Source organism: Misgurnus anguillicaudatus, chromosome 1, assembly GCF_027580225.2.
Source record: "Misgurnus anguillicaudatus chromosome 1, ASM2758022v2, whole genome shotgun sequence".
Lineage (NCBI taxonomy): Eukaryota > Metazoa > Chordata > Actinopteri > Cypriniformes > Cobitidae > Misgurnus > Misgurnus anguillicaudatus.
In genome coordinates, this window is record NC_073337.2 from 30,369,114 (window position 1) to 30,385,107 (window position 15,994).

The 15,994-nt window shown below is 36.0% G+C and overlaps 1 protein-coding gene and 1 pseudogene across 2 annotated transcripts; both read left to right on the forward strand.

Moving 5' to 3' along the window:
• The window catches only part of LOC129431932 (uncharacterized), a 496,207-nt pseudogene that overhangs the window by 424,341 nt on the left and 55,872 nt on the right, over positions 1-15,994 (forward strand).
• LOC129431883 (uncharacterized) lies at positions 363-14,835 on the forward strand. Of its 2 annotated transcripts, XM_055190008.2 has the most exons (14): positions 363-585; positions 1,113-1,149; positions 2,735-3,004; positions 3,082-3,234; positions 3,368-3,409; positions 3,657-5,469; positions 5,641-5,814; positions 5,914-6,087; positions 7,589-7,762; positions 10,327-10,500; positions 10,776-10,949; positions 12,678-12,851; positions 13,095-13,141; positions 13,236-14,835. In XM_055190008.2, the coding sequence occupies exons 3-14, from the start codon at positions 2,752-2,754 to the stop codon at positions 13,775-13,777; spliced, it is 3,894 nt and encodes a 1,297-aa protein (XP_055045983.2). In that variant the 5' UTR covers positions 363-585; positions 1,113-1,149; positions 2,735-2,751; the 3' UTR covers positions 13,778-14,835. The 2 variants fall into 2 exon arrangements, with proteins under 2 accessions (XP_055045983.2, XP_055045985.2); XM_055190010.2 differs by lacking the exon at positions 7,589-7,762 and having other exon boundaries at positions 364-585.

The window sequence follows — 15,994 nt, forward strand, 5'->3', positions numbered from 1 at the left end:
TGGTGAATGTTTATGTCCTAAAGTGGCTAAGAAATGACATTGCAAATATTAGACATCTTTGAAATGTTTTGGAAAATATATGTCCCAATGTGGGCTTTTTTACTTAACTTTATTATCTATGTAGTGGACATTTGTCTCTTGTTTCACAGTACAACAACACATAAGAAACAATAAAGAAAATAAAAGAGAAAATACACGTTAATCATTAACCAGTTTTGACCGCACTTTACACAAAAGGTGATTAATAAAGTTTCCTTATTGCTCGTGGTTGCCTATGACGTCTTTCTGATGGCAACAATCAAAACTCACTATGAAGGGGGTAAGGCACATCCTCAACTATCTTTTTGCCTTTTCCTTGACAGAGATCATTCAAGTCTCTCTGTCTCTTACTTGCCTCATTCACAATCTTGGACAGCTTAGCTTTGGCTTCCTGAATATATTTCAGATTTCTATTTTTTCTAACACAGAAGTGCATAGAGGAAATATCCTGATTTATGCACTGAAGTGAAATGAAGAAGTGAAAGATGCCTTTTAGTTTCTGTTTAACGCAGTCGAGAAGCAAGATTTACGTTGGCATAATTCAAGGTAAGTTGACCCTAAACTGATTCAAATATATTTGTATGTGTTATCAAGATATCGGAAACACTTTAAAGTAAGATTGTATTGGTAAATTTATTAGCTAACGTAAAGTAATAGTTTTTCAGCATTATTCACCTTTGTAAGTTCATCGTGCATTAACTAACGTTAACAGATACAAGTTTTAATTTTAAAAATGTATTGGTAAATGCTGAAATTAACATGAAGTAAGAAGAATATATGATCTGGAACCCGTACAAAGCTCTTAAAGCTACGGACAAACATTGTCATCGAGGCTGTACCTTTATCAGAAAGTAAAATTTTGTACCTAAAAGTGGCATATTGGTACCTTAAAGGTACATTTCTGTACCAAAATGGTATATGTTAGGAACTTTTTTAAAGGGACTGTCCAGTGACAAAAGTACTTTTTTCTATATATAGAAAATGTGACATGGTGCTTTTCAGAGGTTAAAGTATTTCCTGAGAATGTTTACCCTTTATTAAGCATACTTTAAATATCATTTTGTGTTCAACAGAATAAAGAAACGCATCCAGGTTTTCAACAACATGAGGGTGAGTAAATGATGACACATTTTTTCATTTTTGGGTGAACTATACCTATACCTGACTGTTATGTGTTTAAAAACATTAAAATGCAAAAGATGCTATTTGCTGTAATTTCATACATTTTATTCTGTAGTTGGTCAAAAGCCATACATACATAGCCTAAGAATAAGAAATAATTAACCTTAAAATAAATATATACAATATATGTTTAGATATTACAAAAAACATTTAAGTAATACTTAAATATTCATTCATGTAGCCTACATGTGTGGACTACAGTCGTCTTTATTCCTTATAAGTTAACTCATCCTGTGAAAGCAGAAACACAACACAGTTATCTGATGTTGGGCAGGTCATCCTAAATGAGTGTCATTTCTTGTGAAAGATTTGAACTCTTCTCGGAAATCACTTGTGAAGTAGCCAAACATCTACATTGTACGTGTTTATGTGCCATGTCTGTGTGTTGTGCAATGTCACATGACTTTCTTATCTGGCTACCTGCCCACTTCATCTTATTCTCATGCAACGCTAACAACCAACACAAAATGAATGTAAGAGGAGAAATTGAATTTTACTGATTTACACTTCAGTAAATGCATATACATTGATGTGGTGTTGGTTATAATAATCACTGCTTATCATTTGTTTTAAGATGCTACTGTGTATGTCATTTATCCTCAGAAATAGTTTTAAGGTCTGCTTGTGTGTAAATCATTTATTTTTCACAGAGAAATTGTTTTACGGTGTGCTACTGTGCAAATCATTTACTTTTACACTATAGTACCGATCTTAGGGTTCCTTCTAGTGTTGTAGTCAAGACCCCCTAAACCGAGACCAAGTCATGACCAAGACAGGCCGAGACCAAGTCAAGATCAAGACCAGTGCAAGTCACTGCATTAAACACTTATGATAAAATGTGGAATATGCATATGATTAGGCACTTTTTGTTTGTGTGTGTGTGTATGTGTGTGTGCGCGTGTGCATGTGTGTGTGTGTGTGCGTGTGTGTATGCCATCAGAGAGGTTGATAAAATAATCAAAGGCATTGCAGATATGTGGGAATTTATCTTTGACTAAAAGCAAATAAAAGTGAACAAACACTAAAGAGCTGAAATCAACTTAACCATTTATTCTGAACTGTCTTTCCATGGCCTACCATCCACTTAACACAATGCAGGTGTTTTTAGTAATAAAATTAGAAAAATTGTCATTGGGAGAAACTTAAACAATACCAACATCATATGCCAAACCTGAATAAACTGCATAAAATTAATGATAAAAATACATTTGTGATGTGCCATCAGTTGTGGTCTTGACCGGTCTGAAAATAAAATTCCGAGTCCTCTTTGTCTGAGACCGAGACGAGACCGAGTAAAAATGCAGTTGATTCCAAGACAGGACCAAGACCTTTTAAAAAGTGGACTCGCAGGACGAGAACTACAACACTAGTTCCTTCAACAGTCGACATATGGCTGCCTATACCGCCTATAGGCTGGCTATTGCCCTAACAGTTTTTACCCCCCCAAAAAAAAAAAAAAAATCTTGATCTAATCAATAGATCTGCTTAAAACCTTTATCTTTATGCTCAACAGCAGTAAATCAATGAGGTATGATGACATCTGCGGAGGACCTGCTTTATGACGCACTAAAAAAGCTTCAAGAGGAAAAACTACAGCGATTTAAGATCTTCTTAAAACAAGATGGATCCATACCAGCGACTGAACAGGATGATGTTACGGGTACGGTGGAAAAGATGATCGATTTTTTTGGACCAGAACAAGCTGTGAAGATTACGCTGGACATCCTGATGAAGATGGACCAGAACTATCTGTCTGAAGAGTTAGAAAAGAAACACAAGAAAGGTAATAAATGAAAGAACATCATTCATGTTTAAGTTGTAATGTAAGAAACATAAACATAAAATCGGTCTTTATTTCAGTTCAAAATACTTCAGATGAGATCAGCAGCCGCACTCACACTGGAACCATTGTTGATGTGAATGCAAAAACAGGTGCACGTGTAAATGCTCCTGTACTCACCGGAAACACTTTCACGGGCCCAGTCAGCTTCAGTCTAAATGCCGCAGGAAATGGTACAAATTTAACGCATCTAAAATGAATAGTTAATATATGAGACAATCCTGTAATGATACTTGTATAACTATATGCTATTGCTTCTTTTTGTTCATTGTCATTTTGGATCTGTCTTTTCTTTTTACTTTCAAGAGGCACAACAATTTGCAGAGCAACAGACATCAGATAAACAAGGTACAATGCCTGACTCTATACCCTAACAAATTATCTTACATCACAGTAAAATGTTTTGTTGAATCTTGTACTATCAGTTTGTTTGATCACACAAACTTTATATTCCACCATTCCACTGCATTACTTTACCTATTTAATTTTTTATATACAGTATATATATATTTTATAAAGAATCTGTGAAAGTGAAGAGATTAGTAATAAAATCAAGTCAACTTAATGCAGTTATAACATTGATCTTTCATAACAGAGTTATCCCTGCAGAAGTTCTTGGACACTCACAAAATCAACATGAAGGAAAAAGCAGAGCATATTTTTGAGGGCAGAAAAGAAAACGAAGCACTTCTGAGGGATGTGTATACAGAACTCTATATCACAGAGGGGGATATTAAAGAAGTCAATCGGGAACATGAGATTCTAAAGATCGATGATGCTTTCAAGACTAAGAAATCACAGGACAGGCAGATAGACTGCAGTGAAATATTCTGTTTACTGCGGAAAAATAAAAAGATTGTGCTGACCAAGGGCATCGCTGGCATTGGAAAAACCGTCTCTGTACACAAGTTAATCCTGGACTGGGCTGAAGGAAAAGCCAATCAGGATATAGATTGCATGTTCCTGCTTTCGTTCCGAGAGATCAACCTAATGAAAAATGAAGAATTAAATCTTCACGAGTTTCTACTGGAATTTTATCCAGAATTGAACGGACTGGAAAAAACAAAGTTCTATGAAACACACAATCTTGTGTTTATATTCGATGGACTTGATGAGAGTCAACTGGCTTTGAAGTTTGAAAGCAGAACATTGAAGGTGGTTGACAAAAAATCATCTGTAGATCTGCTGTTTACCAGTCTGGTCAAAGGGGACTTGCTTCCATCAGCTCTCGTCTGGGTAACATCCCGACCAGGGGCAGCCAATCAGATCCCTCCTGAGTTTGTGGGTTTGTTTACAGAGGTGCGAGGATTCACTGACCAGCAGAAGGAGGAGTACTTTAGAAAGAGAATATCGGATGAGTCTCAGGCTTCCAGGATCATCTCGCACATCAAGACGTCTCGTAGTCTCTACATCATGTGCCACATTCCCGTCTTCTGTTGGATCACGGCTACTGTACTACTGGAAATTCTCTTTAAGAACAACGGGGAGCACATTCCCACCACACTGACTGAAATGTACGTTCATTTCCTACTCATACAGATGACTTTAAAGAACCAAAAGTTTGACGAAACGGTGGAAAGAAACTACAAGAAACTGCTAGATGCAAATCTAACAAACATTTTGAAGTTGGCCAAGCTAGCATTCGAACAACTAAAGAAGGAAAAGACGGTGTTCTTTGAAGAAGACCTAAAAGAATGTGGAATTGATGCAAGTGATGACTGTGAGCAAACAGGAATGTTCACCGAGATCTTGAAGAAGGAAGCCGGACTTTATGAGATGAAAGTCTTCTGCTTTGTGCACCTGAGCATTCAAGAGTTCCTCGCTGCGCTCTATGTGTTCTTCTGCTACCTGAACAAAAACCTGGAGGAGCTTCAGTTTTTCTTTGAAAATTCAAAAAGAAAGAGCATAAATGAGTTTTCATTCCACTTTAAAAAGATGTTCAATAAAGTCAAACTACACGAATTGCTAAAGAGAGCCATTGCCAAAGCAATGCAGAATGAGAGAGGACATTTAGACCTTTTCTTGCGATTCCTGTTGGGAGTTTCACTGGAATCCAATCGGAAGATGCTCAGTGGCTTGTTGACGTGCAAGAAAGACACCACAAAGAGCATTACCAAAGTAATCAAACATATTAAACAATTACAAGATAAAGATCTCCCAGCTGAAACTTCAATAAACCTGTTCTTCTGCTTGGTTGAAGTAAAGGACCATTCGTTATTCAAGGAAGTGCAAAGATATCTTAGTTCAAATACAAGAAGAGAACTCTCATATTCAAAGTGCTCAGTGCTGGCATACATACTGCTGATGTCAGAGGAGGTTCTGGATGAGTTTACCCTGAAGATGTACAAGACATCACCAGCAGGTTACATGAGACTAGTTCCAGTTGTGAGATGCTGTAGAAAAGCCCTGTGAGTATTTGGAAACTACACTTCATCTTCAGAAATCAATTGCTGGGTCTTTTAAGGCTAAATTGACCACAAAAGTAGCAAGATTAAGATACAACAGTATTCATAACATATAAAATGTTATTCTTCAACAAATAAAATTTTAATTCTTTAACAAATACTCTGTCTGGGTAGGTTTGACAACGGTGGTCTTACTGAAACGTGTTGTGAGATTGTGAAATTGGCCCTACAGTTACCAAACTCCCCACTCATAGAGCTGGACCTGAGCTTTAATAGCCTACATGATTCGGGAGTGAAGCTGCTCTCGGATGGACTGCAGAGTCCAAACTGTCAGCTGAACATATTGAGGTTTTTGTCATTCTAGTGCATGGATGTGTACTGTATATATGCACACGAGTCGTTTTATATATTCACTTTATCCACTATGTTTTCTGGTGATCTGTTCAGATTGTCCGGCTCTAGACTGACTTGTCAGTGCTGTGAAAGTTTGGCATCAGTTCTACAATCATCAAACTCCTCTCTGAGAGAACTGGACCTGAGTAACAATGACCTCCAGGATTTAGGAATCAAGATGCTATCTGATGGACTGAAGAGTCCAAATTGTCAGCTGGAGATATTGAGGTATTTCAATATATTATTACGGCATGGTCAAAAATTATTAAAAAAAAAAACAAATTCAAAAACAAACATGGGGCTTAAACTAAATGGTCCCAATTACAGTCACCAAAGTTGGCAAAATAAAAGCACATGGAAACTGAAAACGTGACCACTAACAACCTAATAAATACAATGAACCAGCACACCACTGAATAAGACAATAAATAAGAAAGGAACTAAACAGAGTAACAACCCCACAGCAAAAACTCATTTAAAAGACGTTTAAAAGACGACTTGACCAGACAACTAAACATTTTTTGATTTGTTTGTTTAAAAGGTTTAAAGGTGCTCTAAGCGAAATCTCCTCATTATCTGCTTGCTGCCTGTCCACTGATCAAACTGTAAAAAAATCTCTGTAGAAAGCCTAGGCTCCACAAACTCCAATAAAAACAAATTGTCCAAACCTACCACCAGAAACGATAACAAAGTGTTACAGCCAATAAACGACAAAAAGGATTTAGGGGTGGGGGTTAGGCGCGTTCATGAAAGCACGTAAGGGAGGGGGAGGAGTTGGCTACGCTCCATTTGTTTGAAAACAGTTCAAATATCAACAAAAAGTAATGTCAACAAAAAGTAATGTCACACAGATTCGCTTAGAGCGCCTTTAAAATGAGAAATGACATCTATAAATATTGTTGTGATCAGTGTTTCTTTTAGTGGACAAAAAGTAAGTTTTTTTTTTACTTTTCTGAAAATATTGTGAACACAGTTGGGTGTCACCGAACATCTAGTGAATCTTCCCAAATTTTATTTGGGCAACTGGTATTACGCCAACAGTGAAACCATAGACAATTACAAATGGGATATTTTAGCAGACCCCAAAATTAAAATCATGAACTTAATAGGCATAACATGGGCTTCTTAATTTACAGATTAAAGTTCATAAAATCATCACCAGTGATGTCCAAAAAAAGGGCTGTCAACAGATTAATTCTATATGATATATAAAAAAAAATCTGAAATAAATATATGTATGTATGTGTGGTTAAATATATATAATAGGTACACACAGTACACACGTATATTATGCAAAAAAAAAAAAAACGTTTATTTTGTATGCGATTAATCTTTGCCCCACACTAGTATATATAAATATATTATTTATGTATTTTTATTTGTATATAATATAAAATATTTCAAAATCTGAATATATATGTACATGTTTCTCAAATACATACATGTATTACAAAATTATTATACACAGTGCACACACATATAGTATGTGAAAACAAACTTTTATGTTGTATATGATTAATCACGGTTAATCTTTTGACAAAATACATACATGTATTACAAAACTATTATATACAGTGCACACACATATAGTATGTGAAAACTTTTATGTTGTATGTGATTAATCACGGTTAATCTTTTGACAGCCCTACCAAAAATACAGTATTTTGTTTAATTGTGCTGTGAACCCAATGATTTCCGCTTGCATCTTTATTTTTCCAATTCTGTTTAGATTGGCTTTGTGTAATCTATCTGGTCAGTGCTGTGAAAGTTTGTCATCAGTTCTACAATCATCAGACTCCTGCCTTAGAGAGCTGGACCTGAGTAACAATGACCTGCACGATTCAGGAGTTCAGCTGATTTATGATGGACTGAAGAGTCCAAACTGTCAACTAAAAATACTGAGGTATCTTTTACAAGTGTAAAATAAGAGCATAGAGTTAATATAATAAAAGGCTAACACAGCTCAGTTGACAAGATTCTTAAAAAATAATAATATGCATGTCACTGTCATTCTTTTTTGTTACTACTGGAGTTCACAGCATCTTGTTTTGTGTCTGTGCTTTTGGTGTTGGATCTGAGCTTCTCATTAGGGGTGTCACGATTCTCCAATTCCTTGATTCGACTACATTTTTTGATTGCCAGTGGAAAAATATGGTACACGCACATACCTGATGAAACAAAACTTCCTGTCAGATGAACATTCCTGTCAGTACTTTGCACCTTAAAAACGCGCTTTTATTACCGTCAGATGAGATTGTGAGACTATACTCCAATAAGTCATGTTTAAATGCTGTTTTCATAACTCTTAAGCAACTGAAATAAGTTGGTGTGAAACTTAAACAGATCTCAGTTCAGAGAAACGACCGGTCCTGGCACAGACGCCGTTCTGCTGTGCACGTGTGCATGCCCTGATTGAGTGCAGCTGAAGGCGCGTGCTGTTTTTTGTTTCCCATGTAAAGAGCAGCTGGCTTGGTGTCTCCTGCATCTGCCATGATATCTTTTAACTGTCCGTAGCTAGCTAAGTTAGAGGAGGTTGACTCGCAGCGCTCAACATGTGTGTCAACATGTGTGGCAGCATCGACGATTCCATTTTTTAATTCAAAGTTCGAGGTTGTGACTTAATTTCGATCGATTTCGATGTCAATCATGACATGACACTACTGTTTTTATAGCATTAAACAACTAACTAAAAACAAACTTATTTTAAAAACAAACACTTGAATTTACATCAGCGTGATACAAACTACAGTAAATGACAGAAACCAACTTCGGAAAATAGATAATTGAAGCGTAAATAAATTGTTTCGTTGGTCTCAAGTCCCATTGAATAACATGGGGAGGCGGGGTTTATGACCTATACTGGGACCAGTCACTGGGGGGGGCGACTTTTGGTTTCACTTTTCAGAGCTTGTAGGGCACGCTTGCTTTAAACATGTTTGTGGTTTCTAATAGCATTGTATAGACAAAGTGTATGGGTCTCACTCTCAGCACAACATAGTGAAAAAATCAACAAGACCACATGGTGAGCAACACTGGGAAAAGGGAGGGACCAATCCAACAGGGAATAACACTACAAAACAACATAAATACAAACATGCAAAATCCAAAAACAAAACCGCTAAAAGAGGAATGAAATCCAGCATCTGACAGGGAAAGCCAGGTCACCATATGCCATTTATTTCGTACACGCCCTAGCCAACATTTCATTTTCGTTCTCCAGAAGTTGCATTGGTTGACCACAAATGGCACGTATGGTCACGCTAGTACAAGCTTTACAAGAACATCAGACAAGCCGCCAAATAATTGGAGCACACTATCAAAGAAAAACAAGTAAATTAACAGTAAGAAATGAAACCAATAAACAGATATAAGATAAACATATAGGATAGGAACTCATGTCCTTAAACAAAATCTAAAGGACAGAATCCTGACAGGGCTGTGTTGGGCAACGGTGTTTTTAGGGTTATTCCCACAATGCACTACAAAAATAGGAACTTTCTTTTCTCACTGTGTTCACTTACTGGCTTTAACAGTCTTAAGCAACAACGACAGGCAAAGAGCTGTACGTTACACAAACTGTCAACCCAACAAACATCGTGTAATTTTTAAGAAAACTCCAACCTTGCAAATCACTTCTGCTTAAATCTTGGGTCACGTTTCCACCACAATGTTTCATGAACTGAATCAAACTTTCCTTGATTTTTGACATGAAAGGTCTTGGTATTTTTAATATATCATGCAAGTTTCATTAAAATGTAATCCCCTACTTCCCATAAGTAATGGAAACATTTATTGGTTGGGAATACAAAGGGCTCCAAAGCATCTCATCATAAGAATAAAGTGGATTAAATTTATTGCCCAATACAATGCTGGCTAAAAAAATAATTGACGTTAAACAATTCGGATACTTCAAGGGGGACACTTAAATCTGACGTTTAATCACAGGACAAAATATGGAAGAGACAAGTAACCATTTTACAAAACTTACAATTAAACATTTGGGGGGTCTGCAAAATTTCAAACTGGTCTGTGTTAACTTTAATGTTTCTGTTTTGTATCTGTTTTTAAAACGTTAACTTGTCTGTTTGTTTCTTTTTTATGAAAGTCAAACATAAGCTTGCTTTCCTACTTCCCCTAACATGACAAAAAACTCAGCCAAAAATAATTCTGTATAATTGAACAAGAGAAGTTCATACTATGCTAAAGTGTTAAAAATACTGTCAGTATATTAGTATAGTACATATGGCACTGAGTTTTGCAGAACCTCTATTTAAAGACAAATATTTATAAAAGACAATGAGATTATGTTGTGCATAGTGTTGTTAAGGTTTGTGTTTGGTTACGTTTGATTGTTAAAAAGGTTTGTTATGAGTATCAATAGAATTGTATAACGTGGCGGTTAAGGTAAAATAATTAAATTAAGCCTGAGGCATGTCTTTTAATAATGGATGTTTATTGTTTGTGTAGTTTAGCAGGCTGTAATCTAACTGGTCAGCATTGTGAAAGTTTGGCATCGGTTCTACAATCATCAAACGTCTCTCTGAGAAAACTGGACCTGAGTAACAATGACCTCCAGGATTCAGGAGTAAAACTGCTATCTGATGGACTGAAGAGTCCAAACTGTCAGGTGGAGATATTAAGGTTTGTTTTAGTTTCATTGGGTTTTAATATTATGGTTAAACAGTTATACATATATTAGGGGTGCACCAACATATCAGCATGTAATCGGTATCAGCAGATTAAAGCAATTTTCCCATTATCAGACATCTACAGATTGTTTAAAAACAGCTAATGATCAGGGCAGATTATGTCATGGCAATAAAAAGAGGTGGAACGACACCCAAGCTCTTTGTTTATATTCACCTGAGTAATATAAGACATCGTACTCCATAAATGTGAATTTTTATCTTATTTAGATTGGCCATGTGTAGTCTCAATACTCAACATTGTGAAAGTTTGGCATCAGTTCTACAATCATCAAACTCCTCTCTGAGAGAACTGGACCTGACGAACAATGACCTTCAGGATTCAGGAGTCAAACTGCTATCTGATGGATTGAAGAGTCCAAACTGTCAGCTGGAGATATTGAGGTTTGTGTTGGTTTCAATTTTAATGTTACAGGAATATTCCACTTTCATAAAAAAATCCTGATAAAATACTCACCCCCATGTCATCCAAGATGTTTGTCTTTCTTTGTTCAGAAGAAATTACGTTTTTTTTATGAAAACATTCCAGGATTTTTATCCATATTCATGAATATCAGTCATGTGACTTTTTACGTCATCTGCACTTTTTCCGGCATTTTGTGTACCTACCGAGTACCAGTAGGCTACTGACAAGCATTAGCTAGCTTGCTACGATTTACTGATTTCTTATCTTTTACTGATTCGTACGGATACATTAAATGGCTACGAAAGACAACATTTCGCACCTTGACTGTCAAAAAATATAATCGTTAGGGTGTGATTCCTACTCGATCCCTGATGCGTTCTTCCAGCCGCTGTCTGCTGCTACCGAACTATCACTATTTTTACAACACTAAGAAGGTGCGAAACAACATGAAACTTTGCTCATATCACATCTACACATGAACGTGAGCATTGAGAACATTGTTTGTGTACACAGAGTTTACTAAAAAGAAATGTTTGGAACAACCGACTTGTCTGTTTTGGTGTCCGCTCGCCATTTTTGCCAGACATAAAGAATCAATTTCTGTATGCGAATGAATGAATCTCATATGTGGCTCAATATTGTTTTTCACGACAAAACAACAAATTATCTGTGCATTTATATGGAACTATGCTTTAGGAGCTATCCATCTTTACTCTCGTCCCTCCTTACGTTGCATTCGGAGATCGATACATCTTGACTGGGAAGATGTCGGCGAGCGGACACCAAAACAGACAAAGTCAGTTGTTCAAAACCTTATTTTTACTCTGTGTACACAAACAATGTTCTCAAGTTCACGTGTAGAGACACATGTGATACTTCAAGCCAATTTTGATGCAATTTTGATGCTCACAACATATTGAAGGCATAGCTTCTAGTTCTTTTGCGACCACTTCAGGTACTCAAAATGGAGGAAGACAAGTTTGAGATGTGAGTGACGTCAGTTGATAATTATGTATATTGGACTTAAGTAGACCTCAACATCTTATCTAGCCAAACCATCATCATTTTCAAGTACTTTTAGACCAAAACTTCTCATCTTGCACTGCGTATGTGAAACTATCGCTCCAGTGTTTACAAGTGTGGAGAAAGAGGAGCATTCAGATGTTGTTGTATGTGGAATGATACTAATTCATGTCTTTGTGTCAGTTTAAAATGGTCCGCAAGTGTGCGTTTCACATATGTAACACATGATCTTTCAAGGTGATTACGTGATACACAAGGTCGTGCTAGCATGTCACACAACTAGTGAAAGATGAGAAATTGTGGTTTAAGGGTATATTAACATTTTTATTTTGGTGAAGATGGCGATTCTTTCGCTAGATAAGTCCACTATAATTAGAAAAATCCTGAAATGTTTTCCTCAAAAAAGTTCATTTATTTTCGACTGAACAGAGAAAAACATAAACGTCTTTGATGACATGGGGGTGAGTAAGTAATTGGGATTTTTCGATGAAAGTAACCATTTTAACAGTTGTGACTATAAATACCCAGCAGGCAATTCTGGCTAAAACGAGGCAAAATTTGGCCCCAAGAATAGACGAATATGCTTAGAATATTTAAAAGAAATGAAAGCAAACACCTATTTGTACTTTGTACATAAAAATCTGATTTTTGTCCCTGTCTAATATGTCTGTGTGTTTCTGTAGATTATCAGGTTGTATGGTGACAGAGGAAGGCTGTGGTTATCTGGCTTCAGCTCTGAGTTTAAACCAATCACATCTGATAGAGCTGGATCTGAGCTACAATCACACAGGACCCTCAGGAGACCAGATGCTCTCTGAAAGACTCAATGATCCAAACGGCACACTGAAAAAACTCAAGTACGTTCATCAATTAAATGTCATGCTGTCTTGTGTGTGATTGAGATCAAGAGACATTTTTAATGGTTTAAAATGGAACAGTTCACCAATCCCAACTCTATTTCAACCATATTCCTTAATGAAAAGAGATTTGCTATTTGCAAAGTACATAATTATGTACTCTGGGGACACCAAAGATTTATTTAACATCCTAAAAAAGTCTTGTGAAATGTTCCCTTTAATCGCTATATGTTTGTTTTATAGTGTGGATCACAATGGAAAGTTCAGGATAACAGCAGGACTTAAAAAATGTAGGTGGTCTTATGACATTGTGTTGTTGCATTTAGAAAAAATGAGGAACACTGACATTGATTCATTATTCCTCATCCAATCCCTTTCATTCAGATGCCTGTAATCTCACGCTGGATCCAAATACAATCCACACTCGTCTAAAGCTGTTTGAGGAGAACCAGAAGGTCACATATATGGACCAAGAGCAGTCGTATCCCGATCATCCAGACAGATTCGATGTGTTGCACCAGGTTTTGAGTAGAGAGGGTATGATTGGACGTTGTTACTGGGAGGCTGAATGGAGTGGGAAGGGTGTTTATATTTCACTATCATACAAAGAAATAAAGAGGAAAGGATGGGATGATGAAGGAAAGTTTGGCGTCGGCGCTGATTCTTGGACTCTCATTTGCTCTGATAACAGGTTCACCGCCCGGCACAATAACAACTTCACCTACATACCGATTTATTCACCTCCCTCAAACAGAGTAGGGGTGTACGTGGACTGGCCGAGTGGGACTCTGTCATTTTACGTTGTTTCTGACACAAACACTTCCACGCACCTAATCACATTTAAATCCACATTTACTGAACCCCTTTATGCTGGATTAAGAGTCTTTGATGATTCCTCTGCGTCTTTGACTTGCTTTGAATTGTAATAACTCACTGAACAGTAACAGAAGTACACACTATACAGTGCACACTGCTTCTGCTTTACTATATACATACTGCAAATATGAAGGATAGACGTAAACATGTAATTGCATGCAGATGGCACATCCTAAATAACAATCGCATAACCAGCCCAGTCTCACGAAATTTATATAGTCACATATATTTTTATGATTTTTTTCCCGTGATTTTATCACAAATTTACACGTTTTTCGTGATCGTATAACGACTTCCTGTTTCCGTGTGATTATCACGTATTGGTTTCTCAACTGTTTTGTCCTATTTTGTTACTATTGTTGCTTCAGTTTATAGTTAGATTTACATAAAATGACATCCCTACCCAAACCCAACTCTAACCCTAACGCCAGGCAACATATAAAAAATAAATCAGAAAAAATAATATAAACCTATGTATAAAGTGACAACGCAAGCACCAAATCTAACCCTAAACCGAAGCGACAATGGTTTAAAAATTGGAAAAAAAACAGTTGAGTAACCAATTTGTGATTATATCACGAAAAAGAATCAAAAAATTATGTGACTATATCACGAAACCTCGTGAGACTGTGTAGCGCATAACAATGTCAAAAACAATGAAGTTGTCTCATCAGTTATGTTTTGTAAACTTAAAGGGATAGTTCATCAGTTTTGGCGCATCCTTGACTTCCAAAGCATTTTTCTTACTACAGAAGTCAATGGTGCAACAAAACTTCAGATGGTTTACAGAATATTAAACTCCTGCTTTTTATTATTTTTTAAAGGGCCATTTACATGTAAGATAGAAAGTCATGTCTAGTTTTATACGACACCTTGTTTATCATATTATTGACTAAACATTTCATGGTCGAAGGATAGGCATTTTATCAGATTATGCAGTAGTTTATTTACGAGGACTATCAAATCTGTAATTAATATATTGTATATTATTCTATAAACTATATATTTTTAACCCTCCTCTTCCTGTGGTTTCCTTTTTATGTAAAGCCGATTTAAAGCAATCCAACATTGTAAAAAGCAGTATATAAATAAAATAAACCTAAACTTATTGACACATCTGTGGTTAATTAAAGAGCACCTATTTTATTCCTAAAAAAAAACATTATTTTGGGTATTTGGTAAAATACAATGCTCCTTACCATGTTTAAAAGATTCGGTTGCTAACAGCAGTAAATTTACAGGCTGTGAGTCTGAAGCTGGAGGAATTATGATAATGTCGGTCTTTACTACATCACAGGAAGTAAACTGTTGCCTACAATCTGTGTTTGTTGTAGTCCAAGAAAAGAGATTTTCTTTGGAGACGATAACTCGCTTCATCGTTTACTTTGAGGTTTGTACCTTTTGCATATCGAACACATGACTAATACACACTTACACACCAAAGGAAATTTTAATTGGTAAATAGGTACTCTTTAAGCATTTTTTCTAAATTGTTAAGTCTGAGAAATGTTAGGAAACAATTTAGAAACTAAAACAACCAAATTACTTGGAACCACAGCAGGATGTCATCTCTACACCAGGTAACAGATTATAATTAATTTAACGGAAGATTTGGGAATTTAGCTTATTCACCGTATCCCCCAGAGTTAGATAATACATACCTTTCTTATCTCCGTGTGTGCTGTAACTCTGTTTGACGCAGCCCCCGCTATAGCACAAAGACTGGAAGTGAATGGCTCCTGCTAGCGTACTTACTGATTTACGTACTTAAATTTTCCCACACCTACTTCTTTTCTGTTTATCATTTGCTTCTCATCATTTATAAAAATTGAGATTGTGAAATGAATCCAATCATAATTATATTGCATTTAAATTTTATTTATGTATTTGTACAACTCATACAGTTAATTGTCATTGAGTTTCTCTTTACCGTTTACAAAACACCCTGACCCTCTTCAAAATAAACCAAAATAAAGTGTACAATTAAAAATAATCAATCATGACTAATTTATAGACTAGGATTATGAAACTCTTTACCTAGCACAGCCCTTTTTCAGTTGGGGGTGAAAAGATGATGTACCCCTTCAATTTAATATAACTCTGATAATTTTCAGATAATTTTTTTTACGTAAGTTGCTGGAAATAAAAATATTAAATAAGAAAAAATAGCAGTTTAAATGTATGTTAATAAACAAAAATAATGCAATATAATATTATTTTATACATAAAATTATCAAACAAAATGAGGTTTGTGTTGGTTTGGTGCA